The sequence below is a fragment of the Ochotona princeps genome, chromosome 15 (assembly GCF_030435755.1).
Source record: "Ochotona princeps isolate mOchPri1 chromosome 15, mOchPri1.hap1, whole genome shotgun sequence".
Classification (NCBI taxonomy): domain Eukaryota; kingdom Metazoa; phylum Chordata; class Mammalia; order Lagomorpha; family Ochotonidae; genus Ochotona; species Ochotona princeps.
The window spans coordinates 7,532,535-7,548,169 of record NC_080846.1 but is presented as its reverse complement, the minus strand read 5'-3'; the positions used below and the strand labels follow the sequence as shown (position 1 = coordinate 7,548,169).

Below are 15,635 nucleotides of genomic sequence, written 5' to 3'. Positions count from 1 at the left end.
ACATAGCCATTGTTGACATCTTGTGACATTTCCTTTCCAGTCGCCCCAACAGTTTCCCATTTTTAAAAAATTTAAAAGATTTTCTTATTTGAAAGAGTTCCAGAGAGAAGGAGAGACAGAGGAAGATCTTCCATTCACTGGTTCACTCCCCAAATGGTCGCAATGGCTGGAAGCCAGGAGCCAGCAGCTTCATCCAGGTCTCCCATTGCGGGTGCAGGGTCCCAAGGCTTTGGGCAGTCCTTTACTGCTTTCCCAGGCCACAAGCAGTGCAGCTGGACACTCGGAGGGATGCTGTCACCATAGGCAGCAGCTTAGTCTACTGCACCGTGGCGCTGGCCCTGTGGTTTCTTGTTTTTATAGGGTTGCACTTAATCCAAGTAATGGCAAGTACAACCTCATGTCCTGCCCTTAGACTGACTTCCCTCCCACCTGCACACAGGCATCACAGCTGTTCACCAGGCGTTGTAGAGCCGCGTAACCATCCATCAGGAAAGAATTAAGTAATTTTCACTTAAAAATTCTTTCAATCAGTTCTTTTTTAAAAAGCATCTGTGTGTCATACTTTCAAAGTTTCTTTATCTGAAACGCAAGAAGACTGAGACTTCCATCTGCTGCTTCATTTCCCAAATATCTTCACATCTGGTTCTGGGACAGGCAGAAACCAAGTGCCAGAAACTCCATCCGGGTGCTTGAGCTCAAGCCCCTGGGGTGAGCCCGAGCAGGGAGCTTGGTCAGACGCCGAGGAGGGACTGGATCGCACCCGCCCCTCATTCGGTGCTTTGCAAAATAAGTATTTGTGTTTATTCTGTAACTACTTCCATTCATGCAGTTTAAAAATGAATCTTTTTCATTGAACTCATCCTATCAGTCCCATGTGGGGGCAGCTGGGTGTGCCTGCAAAGGCTGATCCTGCTGCCCGGGAACCATGTTGAAGCTTACCAAGTCCTTCTCAGCCTCAGTGTCGCACGGCTTCAGGTGACCCCCCTGTAGCTAAGGCTATCGTCCAAAGCACACAGCTAGTTCTCTTTTCCCAGGTTGCTTCTTTCCCATTGTATGTGATTCCATTTTAATACTTGCCTGGCTCACCCAAGTCTCCCTCACACCATCACTGTGCGAAGCTGACAGGAGCAGGAATTCCTGAAATCCAGCTGTAGCCGGGAGAGGAACTGGTCCAGCTGCAGTGCAGGGGTCAGCGTGACTCATTGCTCACAGATAGTATGGCCTGGGCACAGGGAGGCCAGCCCTGAAGTAGTTCCAGGGGAAACTGCTCCAGGTGGAACAGTACAGTGGAGGTTGCTGGCAGCTCCAAGCCAGGGGCACTGGTAGGAAAACATGGGAAGGGAACCACCTGGAGGGCACTCGGCTAAGGCAGCAGTGATCTTCATGGGAAAGGGGAGTTCTCTGAAACCAGCTGAGTCAGGCGAAGGAGAGCAGGGCTGGCCTCTTCTCTCAGCCCAGAGGTTGGGAACGTGCCTTGCGTCTGCTCCAGGCTTGTGGGGGCTCTGCAGGGCAAGTGGAGGACACCTGCTCCAGTGGCAAAACCTCAAACTCTGACAGTAATAGGTGTGTGGGAAGACTTGAAATTGTGGGTGCAGTCCTAACTAAGCTGTATTAAGCGATGCATTGGTAAAAGTAGGCTGGGACAGCAGTGTGCAGTTTGGCCTCTAATCTGCTCACGGGCGGGCAGTCTAGTAGTCGGGGATCAGGGTGGAACATTTAACTGTAGAAGTGCAGCCCTGGGCACATTAGACCTGGCCAGAACATGGCACTGAAGACTCCCACCCCACACAACATGGCTAGGGGGGCTGCAAGGTTTCCATTCCCCACAGCTGCAGGGGTGCTCCCAGTAGAGTGTGGGGCCCAGGAAGCCTGCCTTTGTGTGGAGAGTTCCCAGCAGATAAAAGGAAGAGCCAGGGGGTAGCAGTCGCCTTTCACCCAGGGTCCCGGGAAATCAGTGGCTCTGACCATCTTGCGTATAGAAGTGCTTCCCCCTGGCCTCCTCAGAGGAGACACTGACATGCTGGGAGCCAAGGGTCTGGGGTCAGGTTCACCGTCGCTGTCCATGTGGTCACCCGTGTCTCCTTGCCCCTGGACAGTGCACACTGCGGCCAGCGCACACCGAGGAAAAGCAGCAGGAAAGCTGTGCAGAGTGCTGGGCGGAGCAGGTGGGACGCAAGGCCTGGCCAGGGCTGGCAGGTTGCAGCAGAAGCGCAGGGAACCCAAGATGCTGCAGACAAGGTGGTGTGGGGCGGGTAGGTGTGATCCTGGGGACATGGCAGCTCTGAGCTCCACCACTCAGGGAGAAAGCTGCTGAGAGGAGACTGCAGTCAGGGCCGTGTGACAGCCACGGGCCCCACGGTCAGCTACACAGCCCCCTGGACACCACAGCTTAGTCCAGGCCCTGCCAAGTCCAGCAGAGGGATGGCCACCTGCCCGCCACGACCATCTTGGGTGAAGCTTTGCTTTCCAAGGGCCTGCCAGCGATTCTTGTGATGAAGGGTGTGTCCAGCTGTGAAAGGCTGCAAGCAGAATCAAGGCCTTCTGGAGAGAAGGGGAGGAGTGGGCAGGCCCTGGGAGGGCACAGGACGGAGGGAGGCCAGCCTGCTGCATGGTGCCAGTTCAGCAGGTGGTGTGCAGGCTGTGGAAAGCAAGCAGCCCACACCTAGCACAGGTGCCTTCCTCCCCCTACCCCCAGGGCTGGGGAAGGCAGGGGAGCCCGCTGCATGGCCTCGCCTCAGCCCTTACGTGCCCTGTAGGCTGTTGGGTGCAGGTGCAGCAGGTGGGATGTGGTCTTCAGCCATCACACCTTGGTGGGTGGTGCAGGCAGCTGTGGAGGGGAAAAAGGTTGGCTGTGGGCCTGGCTGCAGAGCCCAAGGCCAGGGAAGGGCCAGTCAGAGCTCCTCCTTGTTGCTGTGAAGGGATTGGACCAGCGTCCCTGTGGTCAAGGGATGACCTACTGGCCCGGGGTTGGCAGGCTGCTGACCACGGTCCTTCAGGTGCTGGCTGGAAGTGGCATAGTCCCGCAGCAGCCCGCTCTCCACTCCGTTCCGCCGGAGGCTCTCAGTGACCATGAGCCCCTGCTTTCTCATGTACCCCTGCTGGCAAAAGGGCGGCAACTTCTGGCGCGTGAGGGCAAACAGGAAACATGACTCTAGAGGAAAGCCAAAGAGGAGAGAGAGAGGGGGGACCGTGTCAGGTTGGGGAGTGGGAAAGAGGAGCTGCTGCCACTGGGGCAGGGGTCACCAGGGGTCACTTCATCCGGGACCCTCGAGCTCTCGGGAAGCAGGGGCTCACTACCGCGTGTGTCTCCTGCCTAACCTCAGAAGGTCATGGGTCATGAACCTCCACGAGGCTCCAAAGACAGGAAGCTGGCTGCCTGGGCATGTTGGAAGTGAAGGTCAAGGATCCAAAGGTGAGCCGAATGGCATCGGTGATTCTCAGAGATCAGGGAGCAGTGTGGGGGCTGGGCACGGAGCCTGGTGCGGGCCCCAGGAAGCCAGCACTCTCCCACTGGAGCACGCCGCCTCTGCCCGCCAGGTCTCTGGGTCTAGCCGTCAGATCTCTTCCACTCTGCCCACTGTCTTTTCATCTCTGTCTTACGTCTTGGCTGATCTTGACACTGAGTTTCTAATTTCTAGTTCTTTAAATAGTTTCCAGAAGTTGTATCTTTTTCCAAAACTACCTCATTTTGGTAGTTTCTGTTCCTTCTATTTTCAATAATCTTTTTTAATTTCAACGGCTACATCAAACATACTTAGGGAAACAAACGCACATTGTGAAAAAAACTGCGTGGATTTCAAATGTTTTACGTGAAAATAAATTTCTCTTTAAATACTATTTTTCCATGAATCTCAAAACATGTTTCAGAGGCAGACACAGAGGAATCTATCTATCCATGGGTTTACCCCTCAGATGGCCATGATCGCTGGAGCTGGGTCAGGCGGAAGCCAGGAGCCAGGAGCTTCTTCCAGGTTTCCCACGTGGGTGCAGGGGCCCAAGCACTTGGGCTGTCCTCTGCTGCCTTGTGGCAAGGAGCTGATCTAGAAGCAGAGAACTGGGACTCTGGTGCCCTGCTGTGGGATGCTGGCATCCCAAGGAGCATCTTAACCGGCTGCAGCACAATATCCACGCCCGGGCCTACGTCTAAAGGTCAGTTATCCAGAGGAGTCTGCATTGGCTTCTGGGAATGCCTCCCCTGAACAGGGTGAAGACTGGCCCCAGATGTGCACAAGTTGTGGCTGGAAATCCTCCCAGCTGATTTTCCCCCTACTCTCTCCAGGGCCTATCAGCCTTCACCCTCCCTCCTCCTGTGGGGGTTTTCTGCCTAACGGCAGGCAAGCTGTATTTCAGGGCCTGCCATCAGATCTCCCAGGCTTCATCTTCTGATGCCAAGGGCTGACCAGTGAAAACTCAGGCAAGGTGGGGGGGTCAATGGTGTGGTGCCACAGATTAAACTGCTTGTGACACAGGCATCCCATATCAGAGTATGAGTTTGAGTTCCCAGCTGCTCTGCTTCCGATCCTGCTCCCTGCTAATGAGCCCGGGAAGGTAGCAGAAGATGCTCCAAGTGTTGGGGACCCTACCAGCCACATGGGAGAGCAGGATGGAGTTTTCGGCTTGTGGCTTTGGCCTGGCCTGGCACTGGCTGTTGTAGCCACTGGCAGAGTGAACCAGAGGAAGGATGAGCTCTCCTTCTGTCTCCTCCCTCCTACTCTGCATCAAACCATCTCCCAGGTTCTAGGCCCCGGGCAGGTCCAGCCTTGGCTGCACATTTTAGCTCCCTGCAGTTCTTTAAGAGGGCCCACTGTTCAGCAGCGGGTCCCGAGGCTGGGCTAGAACCTAGTGTCTGCACATTTAGTGCCCCACCTTGCAGGAAACAGCAGGTGGAGTTGCACTTCTGGAAACAGGTCCTGAGATGCAATGGGGCTCAGCCTCTGGCTCAGGGGTTTTTGTTACCTGCATAGAAACTTCGGAGATCCGTGTCCAAACAGTTCTCCAGGAAGCGCCTCAAGGGCAGGACATGGCCAACGGGGGCTGTCCAGTCAGTCAGGAAGTCCTCCACGATGTGGTGGATGGCTGTGGGCCGTGGCAGGGGCCACTGTGCAGGGCGGAACCTCACCTCTTGCTCTGTTGGGGGACGGGGAGGACACAGAGAGCAGATCACTGCCCAGGGGCACGGCTTCCCATCCTGGAAGTCCCTGGGTCTCGGGTCCACCCAGGGCAGCTCCTGCATCCTGCACAGGATGTGGTCAGCTTGTTCAAGGGCACCGTGCGCTATGAGAAAGAGGAAGTAGGCTTGTTTCTGGTGGTTCAGGGCTGCTGTCCAGCTGATCTCCAGGCTGAAAGCTCTGGCCCTGCACTGTGGTGTCTGTGAGCCGAGACACCCTTTGGCTGGTGTGTCCCAATCAGGTGGCCTCCAACCCACAGTCTGACGATCCCTGTACTGGGACAGCAGACTCCAGCGGCTGCTGTGACTCTGGTGAGGTGCTCTTGCCCGGGCAAGCCCCTGCGGAGACCACGCCCTCCCACCCCACAGCCTGGCCAGCTCCGAGGTCAGAGTCCTGCTCCTTAGGCTGCAGCCTGTGTACACGATCACGCTGATCCTCAGACAGTCCTGCAGTCAGCCCCATCGTACAGCTGAGACTCCGAAAGACAAAGTCATGGTCCTGGGTTATTCTGAGATCAGCAGCTCCATTCCTGTCAGTGTCCCAGCCACCTGTCCCCACCCACCCACTGAGGTCAGCCCTGTGGGGATGTCACAGCACGGCAGTCCTGAGGGAGACCATGACACCACACTGGACAACACCTGGATGCAGCAGTGGGCTGGAACCGCTCTCTCCACAGCCAGGGCAGGCTGGCTTACCAGTGGGAAGATGCCTGTAGTAGTAGACCACGGGGTGGAGGAAGTTGGACTGCCAGGCGTCCTCCGTGTGGCCCACGGAGCGGTCGTAGAAGAAGACATCCTTCTCGGGGCCGGAGAAGTTCCTGCCGTACTCCATGGTGATGACGAACAGCCCATGCTTTGCCTGCCTGCCCGTCAGGCTCTCCAGCTGCGCCAACATCTGCACAGGTATCTCCTCCAGGTATTCGAAGGCTGTGGCATTCCTGCAGGGAACAGGGAGGGTCAGACCCAGGTGAGAGGCAGGCAGGCCCAGGCAGAGCTGGGCATGTGGCATCTCACCCTCCCAGAAGTGCCTGTGGAGTTGGGCCAGTGCAGACTTGCATGGGCTCCATGTGACTCCCTTGACTGCTCTGTGGTAAGCCTGGCCCTCTCTGACCCATGTGTGACAGCTTCCAGAAAATTCTGTGTGGCCTGAAATAGAGACCTAGGCAAGAGTGTGTTCGGGGGAGCTGAGGACTGCAAAAGAATCCCTAGGGAGGTGGGGGATTTAGGGGGCACAATTAGCATTCGGGGTCTGGCCTGGAGTTAGAAGTGATGCTGCAGGTGCTGGGAGCTGAGCAGGGCAATCTCAGTGACATCTGTGATGTCACTGCACCCCTCTGGTTGCTGGGGAGAGCAAGACCACCAGTTATAGGTGTCACACACGGGCAGACAACAGATGCTCAGCACTGGGAGCAAGGCAAAGAGTGGGGTTAGCAAGGGCTGCTCCTCCTGTTCTAGGCGTAACTGAAGGGGTAACCTCATGACCTGCCTGGTCCGCAGGCCCGAGTGTCCAACAGGGTCCTCAGGGCTGAGCCCAGTGGTGGGGCTCACATGTCCCTGGGCTTGGTGTACCGCAGCCAAGGGTCAGGCTGTTCCCTGTTCTTGCTGCCACTTGCCCCCGAGGTCCTCACGGGTCTCTGCCTCCAGCCCTCCTCCCCGGGGCTGTGCGCTGTGCCCTTCTCGGGCACCGCTTGTTCTGGGGGGTCTGCTGCTTATTGCTGGAGTGAAGCATTGTGAGCAAACCGGTGCTGGCCCGAGGGGCTCAGTCCCTTCTGCCTGGCACTCTCCCAAGTGCTTGTTCTCCTTTCTTTCCTTCTGTAGGGAGGGCCTTGTTATCCCACTTTGCTGATGATGTCAGAGAGGTGTACTAACCTTTCTGGGGTCACAGAGTAAGACACTCACGGCCAGGACTCTGCCTGCAGACCGGGCGGTATTGCCCTGCCCCACCTCCCCAGAAGGAACCACCAGGCTGTTTTACATTGGGCAGGGGGTGTGCCAATGGCCGGACAGGGACAGGCTACTCACTCTGTCAGCAGGATGACGTCGGCCAGCACCCCAAACATCTGGTACAGGCCAGATGCCTCATTCATGCGCCGGAGCAGGGAGCTAGTCAGCTGTGTGATGGGGAGCTGGGTGGCGGGCCAGGCCACGCCGTGGTGGCGCTTCTCCAGGAGTCGGTGCACAGCACGTGCTAAAAGGGCCGGAGACAGGGAGAAGCCACCCTTCGGTGCTGCCTTTTGTTAATCAGTGGGTTTAGGGCCTCCTCTCCTTCCCCCAAACCAGCACTTTCTTGGAGATGGGTGAGAGAGGGCAGGGAGAGCAAAGACTGTCCCCAGAGCAGGACTCAGACACTGTTTTGTGTCAAGGAAGGACCAAAGGGTAAACAGGAGAATGCTTCATGAAAAGATGCAGCTGCAAGATGAATCCAGGGGCCTGGATGGTGTCCCAGAGGGTTAGGCAGACCATGGTGCCACATCCCACATGAGTGCAGATTCAAGTCCAGCTGTTCTGCTTTCAGTCCAGCTCCCTGCTAAGGTACCTGGGAAAGCTGTGGAAGATGGTTCAAGTGCTTAGCTCCCTGCACCCACATGGGAGATCCGGAGGGAGTTCCTGACTCCTGGCTGGCCCTTGCAGCCATTTGGGGAGTAAACCAGAGATGCAAAGCCTCTGTTTCTCTCTCTGTGACTCTACCTTTTAAGTAAGTAGTTTGTTTTTGTTCTTAAGAGGCAAGTTTTGGTGTGGGCATTTGGTAGAGCAATTGGCACACCCATTTTGCAACAGGGGCACCTTGTATCTGAGAGCCTGGGCTTGAGTCTGGGCCTCACTCTGGTTCCAGCTTCCTGCTGATGTGCACCCTGGCAGGGAGCAGGGGGCGCTCATGTGGAAGCCCTGGATGGAGCTCACAGCTACCAGCCATCTGGGAACTGAATCGGTGGTCAGGACCTCTTTCTGTGTTTGCGGGGGCGGGGGGATGGCAGGGAGGGGGACAAAAACAACAAAAGAAAACAAAACATAAATGAAAACCAAGAGAGGATATTTGTTTTGGATGCATGGAAAGTTGAAATGCATGCATAGTTTTTCCAGAGTGTGCATTTTCTAGAAACTTTTGCAGGGCCCTGTGCACTCCTTGCTTTGGGAACCATGCATCACTCAAATTTGCCCCTGGCATGGAAGCAGGTATGGACAACAGGTGCATGAATGGGGATTTAGGACTCAGGCCAGACTCGCCCACCCCATCCAAAACAGCCATGCAGCCTTGCTCAGAGGTCTCGTCTCGCAGTCCCTGCTTCTCCTGGAACCTCCTACATTGCAACTCTTTGATTGCTTCCTCTGTCACAGCCTGGGCCCCATCTGCTGTGAGATGCTCTGTATGTCCAAGCGAGGATATTAAGGTCGCTGCCACCTAAAGCCATATCACAAGAGGGCTTTCTTCATAGCTGGGGCTGCCACAGACAGCTGCAGGATCGGGGTACTGCCTGCAGGTGCTGGATCCCCTCCCCAAATTCAGCAGCAATACCCCAAGCCCTCCGAAGACAGCTCACAGGAGGGGGCACCCAGCAGACCCCTGCTGCTTGGAGATATGCACACCCCAGGGGCAGCAGGAGTAAAGCTATGGCTGATGACAGGTGTGGAGACAAAGGAGAGGATGGAGGAGGTCTCAAGTGCACCTGAAATGCTTTGGAAAGCAGAGAAGAGGCGCTGGGGCAGGAGACGGGGAGGGGAGTGGAAGTCACTGAGGAAGGGCCAGCAGGGGAAGGTAGGGGGCTGTGTGTCAAGGACAGTGGCTTGGGCAGGGGCCGTGGTGGCTGGATGGGAAGCAAAGGCAAGAGCAGCCAGCTCCGGGGAGGTGAGGCATGGCTACCGAGGCACTTAGGAGGGGCAGGGGCGTGGTTTCTATCTGTGTCTTTTTCTCCTGTCACTTTTCTCTGCCAGGTGATCCTGCATCCCTCTTTCCTTGGGACTTTCTCAACTGACAGTTGAGCAAAACACAGGTACAGCCCACTGTGTGCGTCCCCTGATCTTCTGCACACACAGCCCACGGGCAGCCTGGACTTTACTTAGAACTTTCCCAGCAAACCTTAGGGAAAACTCCGTATCGCCAGCCCGTCACCAGCCCCTGTCACCCGGATGCCTGCATCTGCCCAGCACTGTTGCTTGATCCCTCTCATGCCCTTAGAACTTGGCTGCTTGTTTCCGGGCCCCGGGGACAACACAGGTCATTCTCTGTGCGGCCAGTGGCCGTCCCATCTCACTCACCTGTGTACCGGAACCCATGGATGAAGCCCCCGGCTGACTTCCGGTAATCTACAGAGTGGCTGGCGGTGCCCAGGACGAAGAGCCCGCGGCTGCCTTTGGCCTCATAGCTGGCTCTGATCAGGGGGTACTTCTTGCTGAACTCACCCCCGGAGGACAATCTCAGGGACCTGGGAACGACATGGTCACTAAGAATGGCCATCAGTCCCTCTCTCCTCTACACCTCAGCAGGTGGCACCGTCAGCTCCAGTGAGCCCAGGATGGAACTGGGGCTTAGGTCAAGGTCGTGGCAGGACACAGCCAGGATTGCAGCCTGACCTCGGGGTTGGGCTCAGGTGGAAGTCTTGGTCTCGCTGCATCCTGATGGGAAAGAGGAACTGGGCTGCTCCTTGTCCTCCTGTGTCCTGGCCCCGGGTGAGTGAGAAGCTTGGAGGGCAGTGTTGACAGCAAGCCTCACTGGGTCAAGACCAGGCCCCTAGTCAACAGGTCTTCAAAACAGAAATGACAAATAGTCTTAGCACCTGATGTTTCCCTGAGCAGGTAGCACACATACCTGTGAAATATGCATGGCCAGCCCCCATTGTAGAGATGAGGAATGTGGGGCACAGCATGCTGGAGCCCCTGGGGTGCGGTGAGCATGCACTCTGGGCTGGCCCTGGGCCGCCATGCCTGCCCCTGCACCCATCTGAGCACATTGCCTGGCACATCAACGGAGACTCCAGAGGTGGCTACTGCCCATGGCTAGTACAGATGGAGGAGCTGCAGCAGACAGGAGCTGCTATCCCAGGCGGGAAACTGCCCCTCCGTGTCCTGCTGCCACCTGCTGAGCAGCCACTCTGCCACCCTCCTCCAGAGAGGGCAGAAGGGGTGGCCAGCGCTCCCCGCCCCGCCCCACCCAGCTGGACTCACTTATTGAAAATGGAGAAGTCAAAGTTCCAGCCCAGGCATCGGATGACTCGGTCATAGGCAACGCGCATGGCGAAGTTGTCGTTGTCATCCTGGGGGAGGGTGATGGAGTCGGCAGTCTCGTTGGCATCAGCTTCCTCCACAAAGAACCTCAGGGTCACGCGGAACTTGCCGTTGTGGTCCTTCAGGATGGCCAGGTCCGTGAGGTCCGACTCCAGCAGCCCGTCCAGGGACTTCAGTTGGTAGGTGTCCAGCAGGCCATTGTTGATGGCCCTGGGGGTGCATGGGAAGGCAAAGGGGGCAGCCTCAGAGGACGGCAGCATCAGTGGGCGGGTGGAAAGCCCCGGCAGAGCGGGCCCTACCTGAGGTCCCCGACGTAGTGGGTGGCCCAGGAGAGGCGCACACGAGAGCGGCTGAGCATGTGGATGAAGTTCGTGACCCCCAGGATGTTCTCAGCTGTCTCGAAGGCTGCATTCCCACGGCCCAGGATCAGCACATTCTGCCCGGCGAAGTCCTCGGGGTCCACCGAAACCGACTCGTAGCCCTCCAGGTGTTCTGAGCCGGGGAAGTCCACCTGGTTGGGGACCGACAAGCCGGTGGCCACGAATAGAACTCTGTAGGCGGGCACACAGGAACAGTGGGCAGCTCAGGAGGGGAGCGTCACCCTTTGGAGCTCCCCACACAGGAGAACATTCATGCATTCATTCACTGGCTGACCCCCGAGTACCCTCTCTGGTGAATCCTTTTCCTTCATACTTCCCTGGGCTCATGCCCACTGCAGGTTGGGGGAGGGAGGGCAGTTTTGCTCCTCATAGAGCAGGTGGTGTTACAGTGAGCCAACGCTGGACCCAGTGTCGCCCCAGGGCAGACAGTGCTGTTCTGGCTGGCCCGGCAGAGGCACATAGCTGCTGGACAGGTGTGCCGAGTGCCTTGTGGACCACCTCATTTACACCCCCTCCTGCTAAAGCCACCCTGATTTGGTGTTATGGGATCTGGCAAAGCCACGCTCTGAGCACAGGCAGGCTGGCATTCTAGGTCCTGCCCTTAGATCTCTGGTGAGGTGACAGGTAGCTTAGGCAAGCAGCCTGCAGAAGAATGGCATGTCCACAAGGTGGCTTCAAGCTAGAATAGGCTGTGGGCATTGGGCACAGCAGTTACAAGGGATATCTGTGCCCCATCTCCAAGTGCCTGGGTTTGAGTCCCGGCTCCACTTCCGATTCCAGCTTCCTGCTAATGTGCACCCTGAGTGGCAGCAGGTGATGGCACTAACATTTAGGTTCCTTCTACTCATTGTGGGAGACCTAGATAGAATTCTGGGCTCCTGGCTTTGGCCCAGCTCCAGCTATTGTAGACATCTGAGGAATGAACCAGCAGATAGAAGACCTCTTCTCTCCCTCTGCCTTGCAAAAAAACAAAAAGACCTGGCTGGCTTTCTATACAAGGGCACCTGTTCCTACCAGCCCCACCAGTCCTTGTTTTCTGTCCCTAGGCCACTGTGCTCCCATCCAAGGGTCTTCCATTGCAGCCCAGCAGCCTATAGCTGACATGGGCCTTCTTTCTCCGAGATGTAACAGAGCAAGGCCAGGAGCAAGGCATTTGGTTAAGGGCTTGAGAAGATGAGCTTGAGCCAAGCCATGTGTGTAGCCAGTGCAGGGCTAAACGTCAGGAGCGAGGACAGTCGGCCATGTGGTACAGCCAGGATAGACTCAGATCACAGCCCTGCCCCGTCCTCGCTGGGTGGTCACTAGGCGACCAGAGCCCTACTCCATTCTTGCTGAGTGGCCAGAACCCGGCCTCGTCTTTGCTGGGTGGTCACAGCCCCAGTTACTCAACTTGTCAGAGCCCCAGACTTCCACCAGTAAAACGGGGGGGCGGGGGGGTGGGGAGGCTGACAGTCACACAAGTTTGGGAGTTGGGGGGGTGACCACCCACTGTTAAGCCATCTTACAAGTCAAAGAAAGCAGAAACTGCTGGCTGGAAGCACACTGCGGGCTGAGGCTGGAGGGCTGGGACTGGTGGGGGTGGGCTTTCCTTCCCCAGCTCTGGTCTGAACTTCAACCAGCCCAGCCCCCTTTGACCCAAATTTCCCAGAATGCACACTGGGGAACACGAGTTACAGGGGCTGCTCCAGGGCAAAGGGAGTTTGGCAGCACATAAACTGTGCTTACACAGAATGCTCTACCCAACGCTGGGTGCAGCAGAAGACAGGAAAGACCGACAAATCCTGCAGGAAAGAAATAGCTGGCAAACATCCCAACCCACCTGACCCCGGGGGGTGAAGAGCATCCTGGGAACGGACGGGAGCGGCTGAGTTGAACCTCTAAGCAGGAACCTGGAGTGGGAGTCAAGGGTGGTACAAACACCCTTTCCCTTGGGTTGGGGAGGCCCCACCTTGAGCAGATGGGCTTCTGCGCAGGCTCCTTACCTGCACCGGTATGTCTGGCGCTTGTGGTCGGTCAGGACGAAGTAGTGGCCATTCCAGGCGCGTGGGTCCTTGTCCAGGGTGACGTGCACAATAGTGGTGTTGTACTGCACGTGGAGCCTCAGGCGGCTAGCAAAGTCGCCCAGGTAGCGCAACATGTCGTCGGCGTCGGGAAAGTAGGCGGTGGAGTAGTGCCGGAAGAGCAGCCGGGAGTCGTGGCTGAGCAGCGAGTTCCAGTCGTGGCGGAGATTGAACTCGGCGTTGGCCTTGCCCGTGTACCGCTTGTTGATGCTGATGAGCTTGCGGTGCCGCGGGTAGCGTGTGAAGAAGCTACCCGGGCCCGGGGCGCGTTCCAACACCGTGTAGTCCCTCCCTGCCCGGTGCAGGAAGTAAGCCATCTGCAGGCCCGCGGGCCCAGCGCCCAGCACACAGTAGTCCCGAGCGGGGGGCGCCAGGGCGAGTGCTGGGTGCAGCGCGATGGCCAGCAGCAGCCCCGGGGTGCCCCACATCCTGCAGGCTGGGGAGCTCAGGCCTCGCACTGCCGACGGCCTGCACAGCCGGGCGCAGTAGCTTCTTCCAGAGGACTGGGGTCCCGCAAGAAGCAGCGGCTCGCCTGAGCTCTCACCGCAATTTAGGGCAGAGCCAGCACTTGTACTCGGAGACCTTGGAGCTCATTTGTCCCGCTGGAATGCGGGGTTTCCCGCGCGAGTCCTCGATCCCTGCATGTCATCTCCTCCAGGGCATCCCTTCCCAGGGCAGAGAGTCCCCTCCTTGTAACCACGGTAACCACCACCATGGGGGAAGGACAGCTCGCGACCCAACTTCACCCCAATTTGAGGGGCACCCCGCAGCTCTCCCGCTAAGGTGCAGTTTGCTCTGGCCCCGAGTCTCTCGCCCGAGGCGTGGTCTGCACGGGCCCCGCCTCCTGACAGGTGCCGCGCGTTCCAGCCTCCTCTGCCACGCGATGGATGTCCTGGCACACCTGCCGCCCTGGCGCGTGCGCTCCGGGGGTCGGGGTCGGCGTCGGCTGCCGGCGAGCGCGTGGTGTCCTCGCCGGTCGCTCCCGCAGCGATCTGTCCTGGCTGTCTGCGCCGGTGGTGTGCGGACACCAGCGAGGCCAGCTCGTCCTGCTCTTGCAGCGGCGGCCCCGCCCATACCCGGGGCAGGGGGCGGGATCACGCGCGCGGCACGCCGGGAGAGGGGCCCACGTGCGGCACGCGCTGCGCCGGGTTAACGAGATCTGCACTGCTGAGGGAAGGGAGCATGTGTGTTTTGGCCATGACCCCAGTTTGGCGGACTAGAAACCAGGCCGGTGAAGCAGACGATGAATCGGTCCCACTCCACAGCTGACAGCTGTCACCAGAACCTCGCCAGGGACTACGTGCCCATCGTTTTGTAGCCGACTGCTTATGTGCGGGGAGGGGGGGATGGGTTGGGGGAGTGGTTTTCTCAAGATCACACGGCTAGGAAAAATCCCCCATGATTGCATGTGGCTGTTACTTGTGCATAACAAGTGGGGCCAGGATAGAGGCTGACCTCCCGGGAACGGGTGGTGTGGTCCTGCCCGAGGCCTGATGGGCACCTCACACAGCACTGCCAGGTCGTGTGACACGGGGTTAAGGTAGCGTGGAGAGTACTCGGTGCTCTGCCAGCTTCGCATGGCTGAAATCTCCTTCCATAGAAGAGCCCCAGGGAGGGCAACCTTCCCTGCCCTCTGTGTCAAGGTGTGCCAGCTGCTTCCCCGGTCTTCCCACAGCCCCTATCCACTGCAGGGAATACCTCTGGCGGGGGGAGGGGAGGAGGGGAGAGCTGGCTCTTGTCTACAGGTGACCAGCCACACAGGTGAGGCAGTCCCTTACAAAGGGGAGCGGTGTGTGCTTTTCACTGGTTAATTAAGGCTATAAGGAAGACTCAGGTGGCTGAGCAGGTAAAGGAGTCATGCTTGCTGGTATGGCATGCCATGGAGTTAGGGGTCTGCAGGGCCCAGATGCCAGGGCTGGTTTGGGCCTGTGGGAGGCGGGGTGCGCTCACTGCCTGTTTGGCCTCATACCGACAGCTAAAGTGATGGAAGGTAATGTAACTCGCTTTAGAGAATACCTGAAGTCATTCCCACCTGCCCACCTGCCCAGTTAATCCTGCAGGATCAGGCCACGGCCTTGCAAGGGCCGATTCAGTGCACACTGGTCCAGCCTTGAAAATACCCGCCCCACCACTTGAATGTTTTAACACTGCTGACCTGTCATACTCCGTAGGCATACTTTTTGCTCTTTCCAGTATCCATGACAATAAAGACCAGCCTATCTTAGGAGTGCCCAAGCACCCCCCCGATGGCCTTGCTGTTGCGGGGGTAGGTGGACAGCCAGAGGGCCTAGTCACTCAGCCAGGTGGGTAGCGGGACCCTAGCTATTCCAGTTACCATGGTTGCCTCTTAGAGTTCTCAGTAGTAGGACGCTGGAACCAAGAGCTTGAGCCAGGAGCTGAACCCTGGCCCTCCGGCTAGATTAAATGGCCAAGGCTCTAGACTTGCTACTCCAGGCTCAGCCATCTGCACAGCAGCCTAACTCCCACCACTTGGATGCTCACAGGAAGCATTTCCAGTCGTTATCACTTACAGCAGGTGGTTTACCCTAAAGCTCCAGACTGCTCCTGACACCTGGCCAGCTGTGGCTGTTGTGGACGTTGGGCTTGAAGACAACATACCATCCCAACCCCTGGCCAGCGGGCAGTGTCTCAAACAGCTCTGAGGCAGTGACGCAGCCTGTACCACATGCCCTTCAGGGTTACAGATGATCCAGGTCCCACTGCTTCTGAGACAGGAAGCTGAGGGCGCAGCCCACAGGCCCTCATGCTGTGGGGACTGAGTCTACAGGAGCTTGACTCCTGAGGCTC

At 57.7% G+C, this 15,635-nt stretch overlaps 1 protein-coding gene across 1 annotated transcript; it reads right to left on the bottom strand.

Moving 5' to 3' along the window:
- Nucleotides 1–1,837: 1,837 nt before the first annotated feature.
- FOXRED2 (FAD dependent oxidoreductase domain containing 2) lies at nt 1,838–13,771 on the bottom strand. The gene is made up of 8 exons (XM_012928287.3): nt 12,750–13,771; nt 10,687–10,938; nt 10,328–10,597; nt 9,422–9,588; nt 7,190–7,355; nt 5,864–6,105; nt 4,957–5,127; nt 1,838–3,151 (listed from the first exon to the last, which is right to left on the bottom strand). Exons 1-8 carry the CDS (start codon nt 13,253–13,255, stop codon nt 2,892–2,894), a joined length of 2,034 nt encoding a protein of 677 aa, XP_012783741.3. The 5' UTR covers nt 13,256–13,771; the 3' UTR covers nt 1,838–2,891.
- Nucleotides 13,772–15,635: the final 1,864 nt, after the last annotated feature.

Coding starts and splice junctions, on each gene's coding strand:
- FOXRED2 (XM_012928287.3), bottom strand. CDS start 13,255: ATGTGGGGCACCCCGGGGCTGCTGCTGGCCATCGCGCTGCACCCAGCA. Junction 9,589..10,327: donor GACTTCTCCATTTTCAATAA/GTGAGTCCAGCT, acceptor TGTCGTTCCCAG/GTCCCTGAGATTGTCCTCCG. Junction 5,128..5,863: donor CTACAGGCATCTTCCCACTG/GTAAGCCAGCCT, acceptor GTCCCCCAACAG/AGCAAGAGGTGAGGTTCCGC.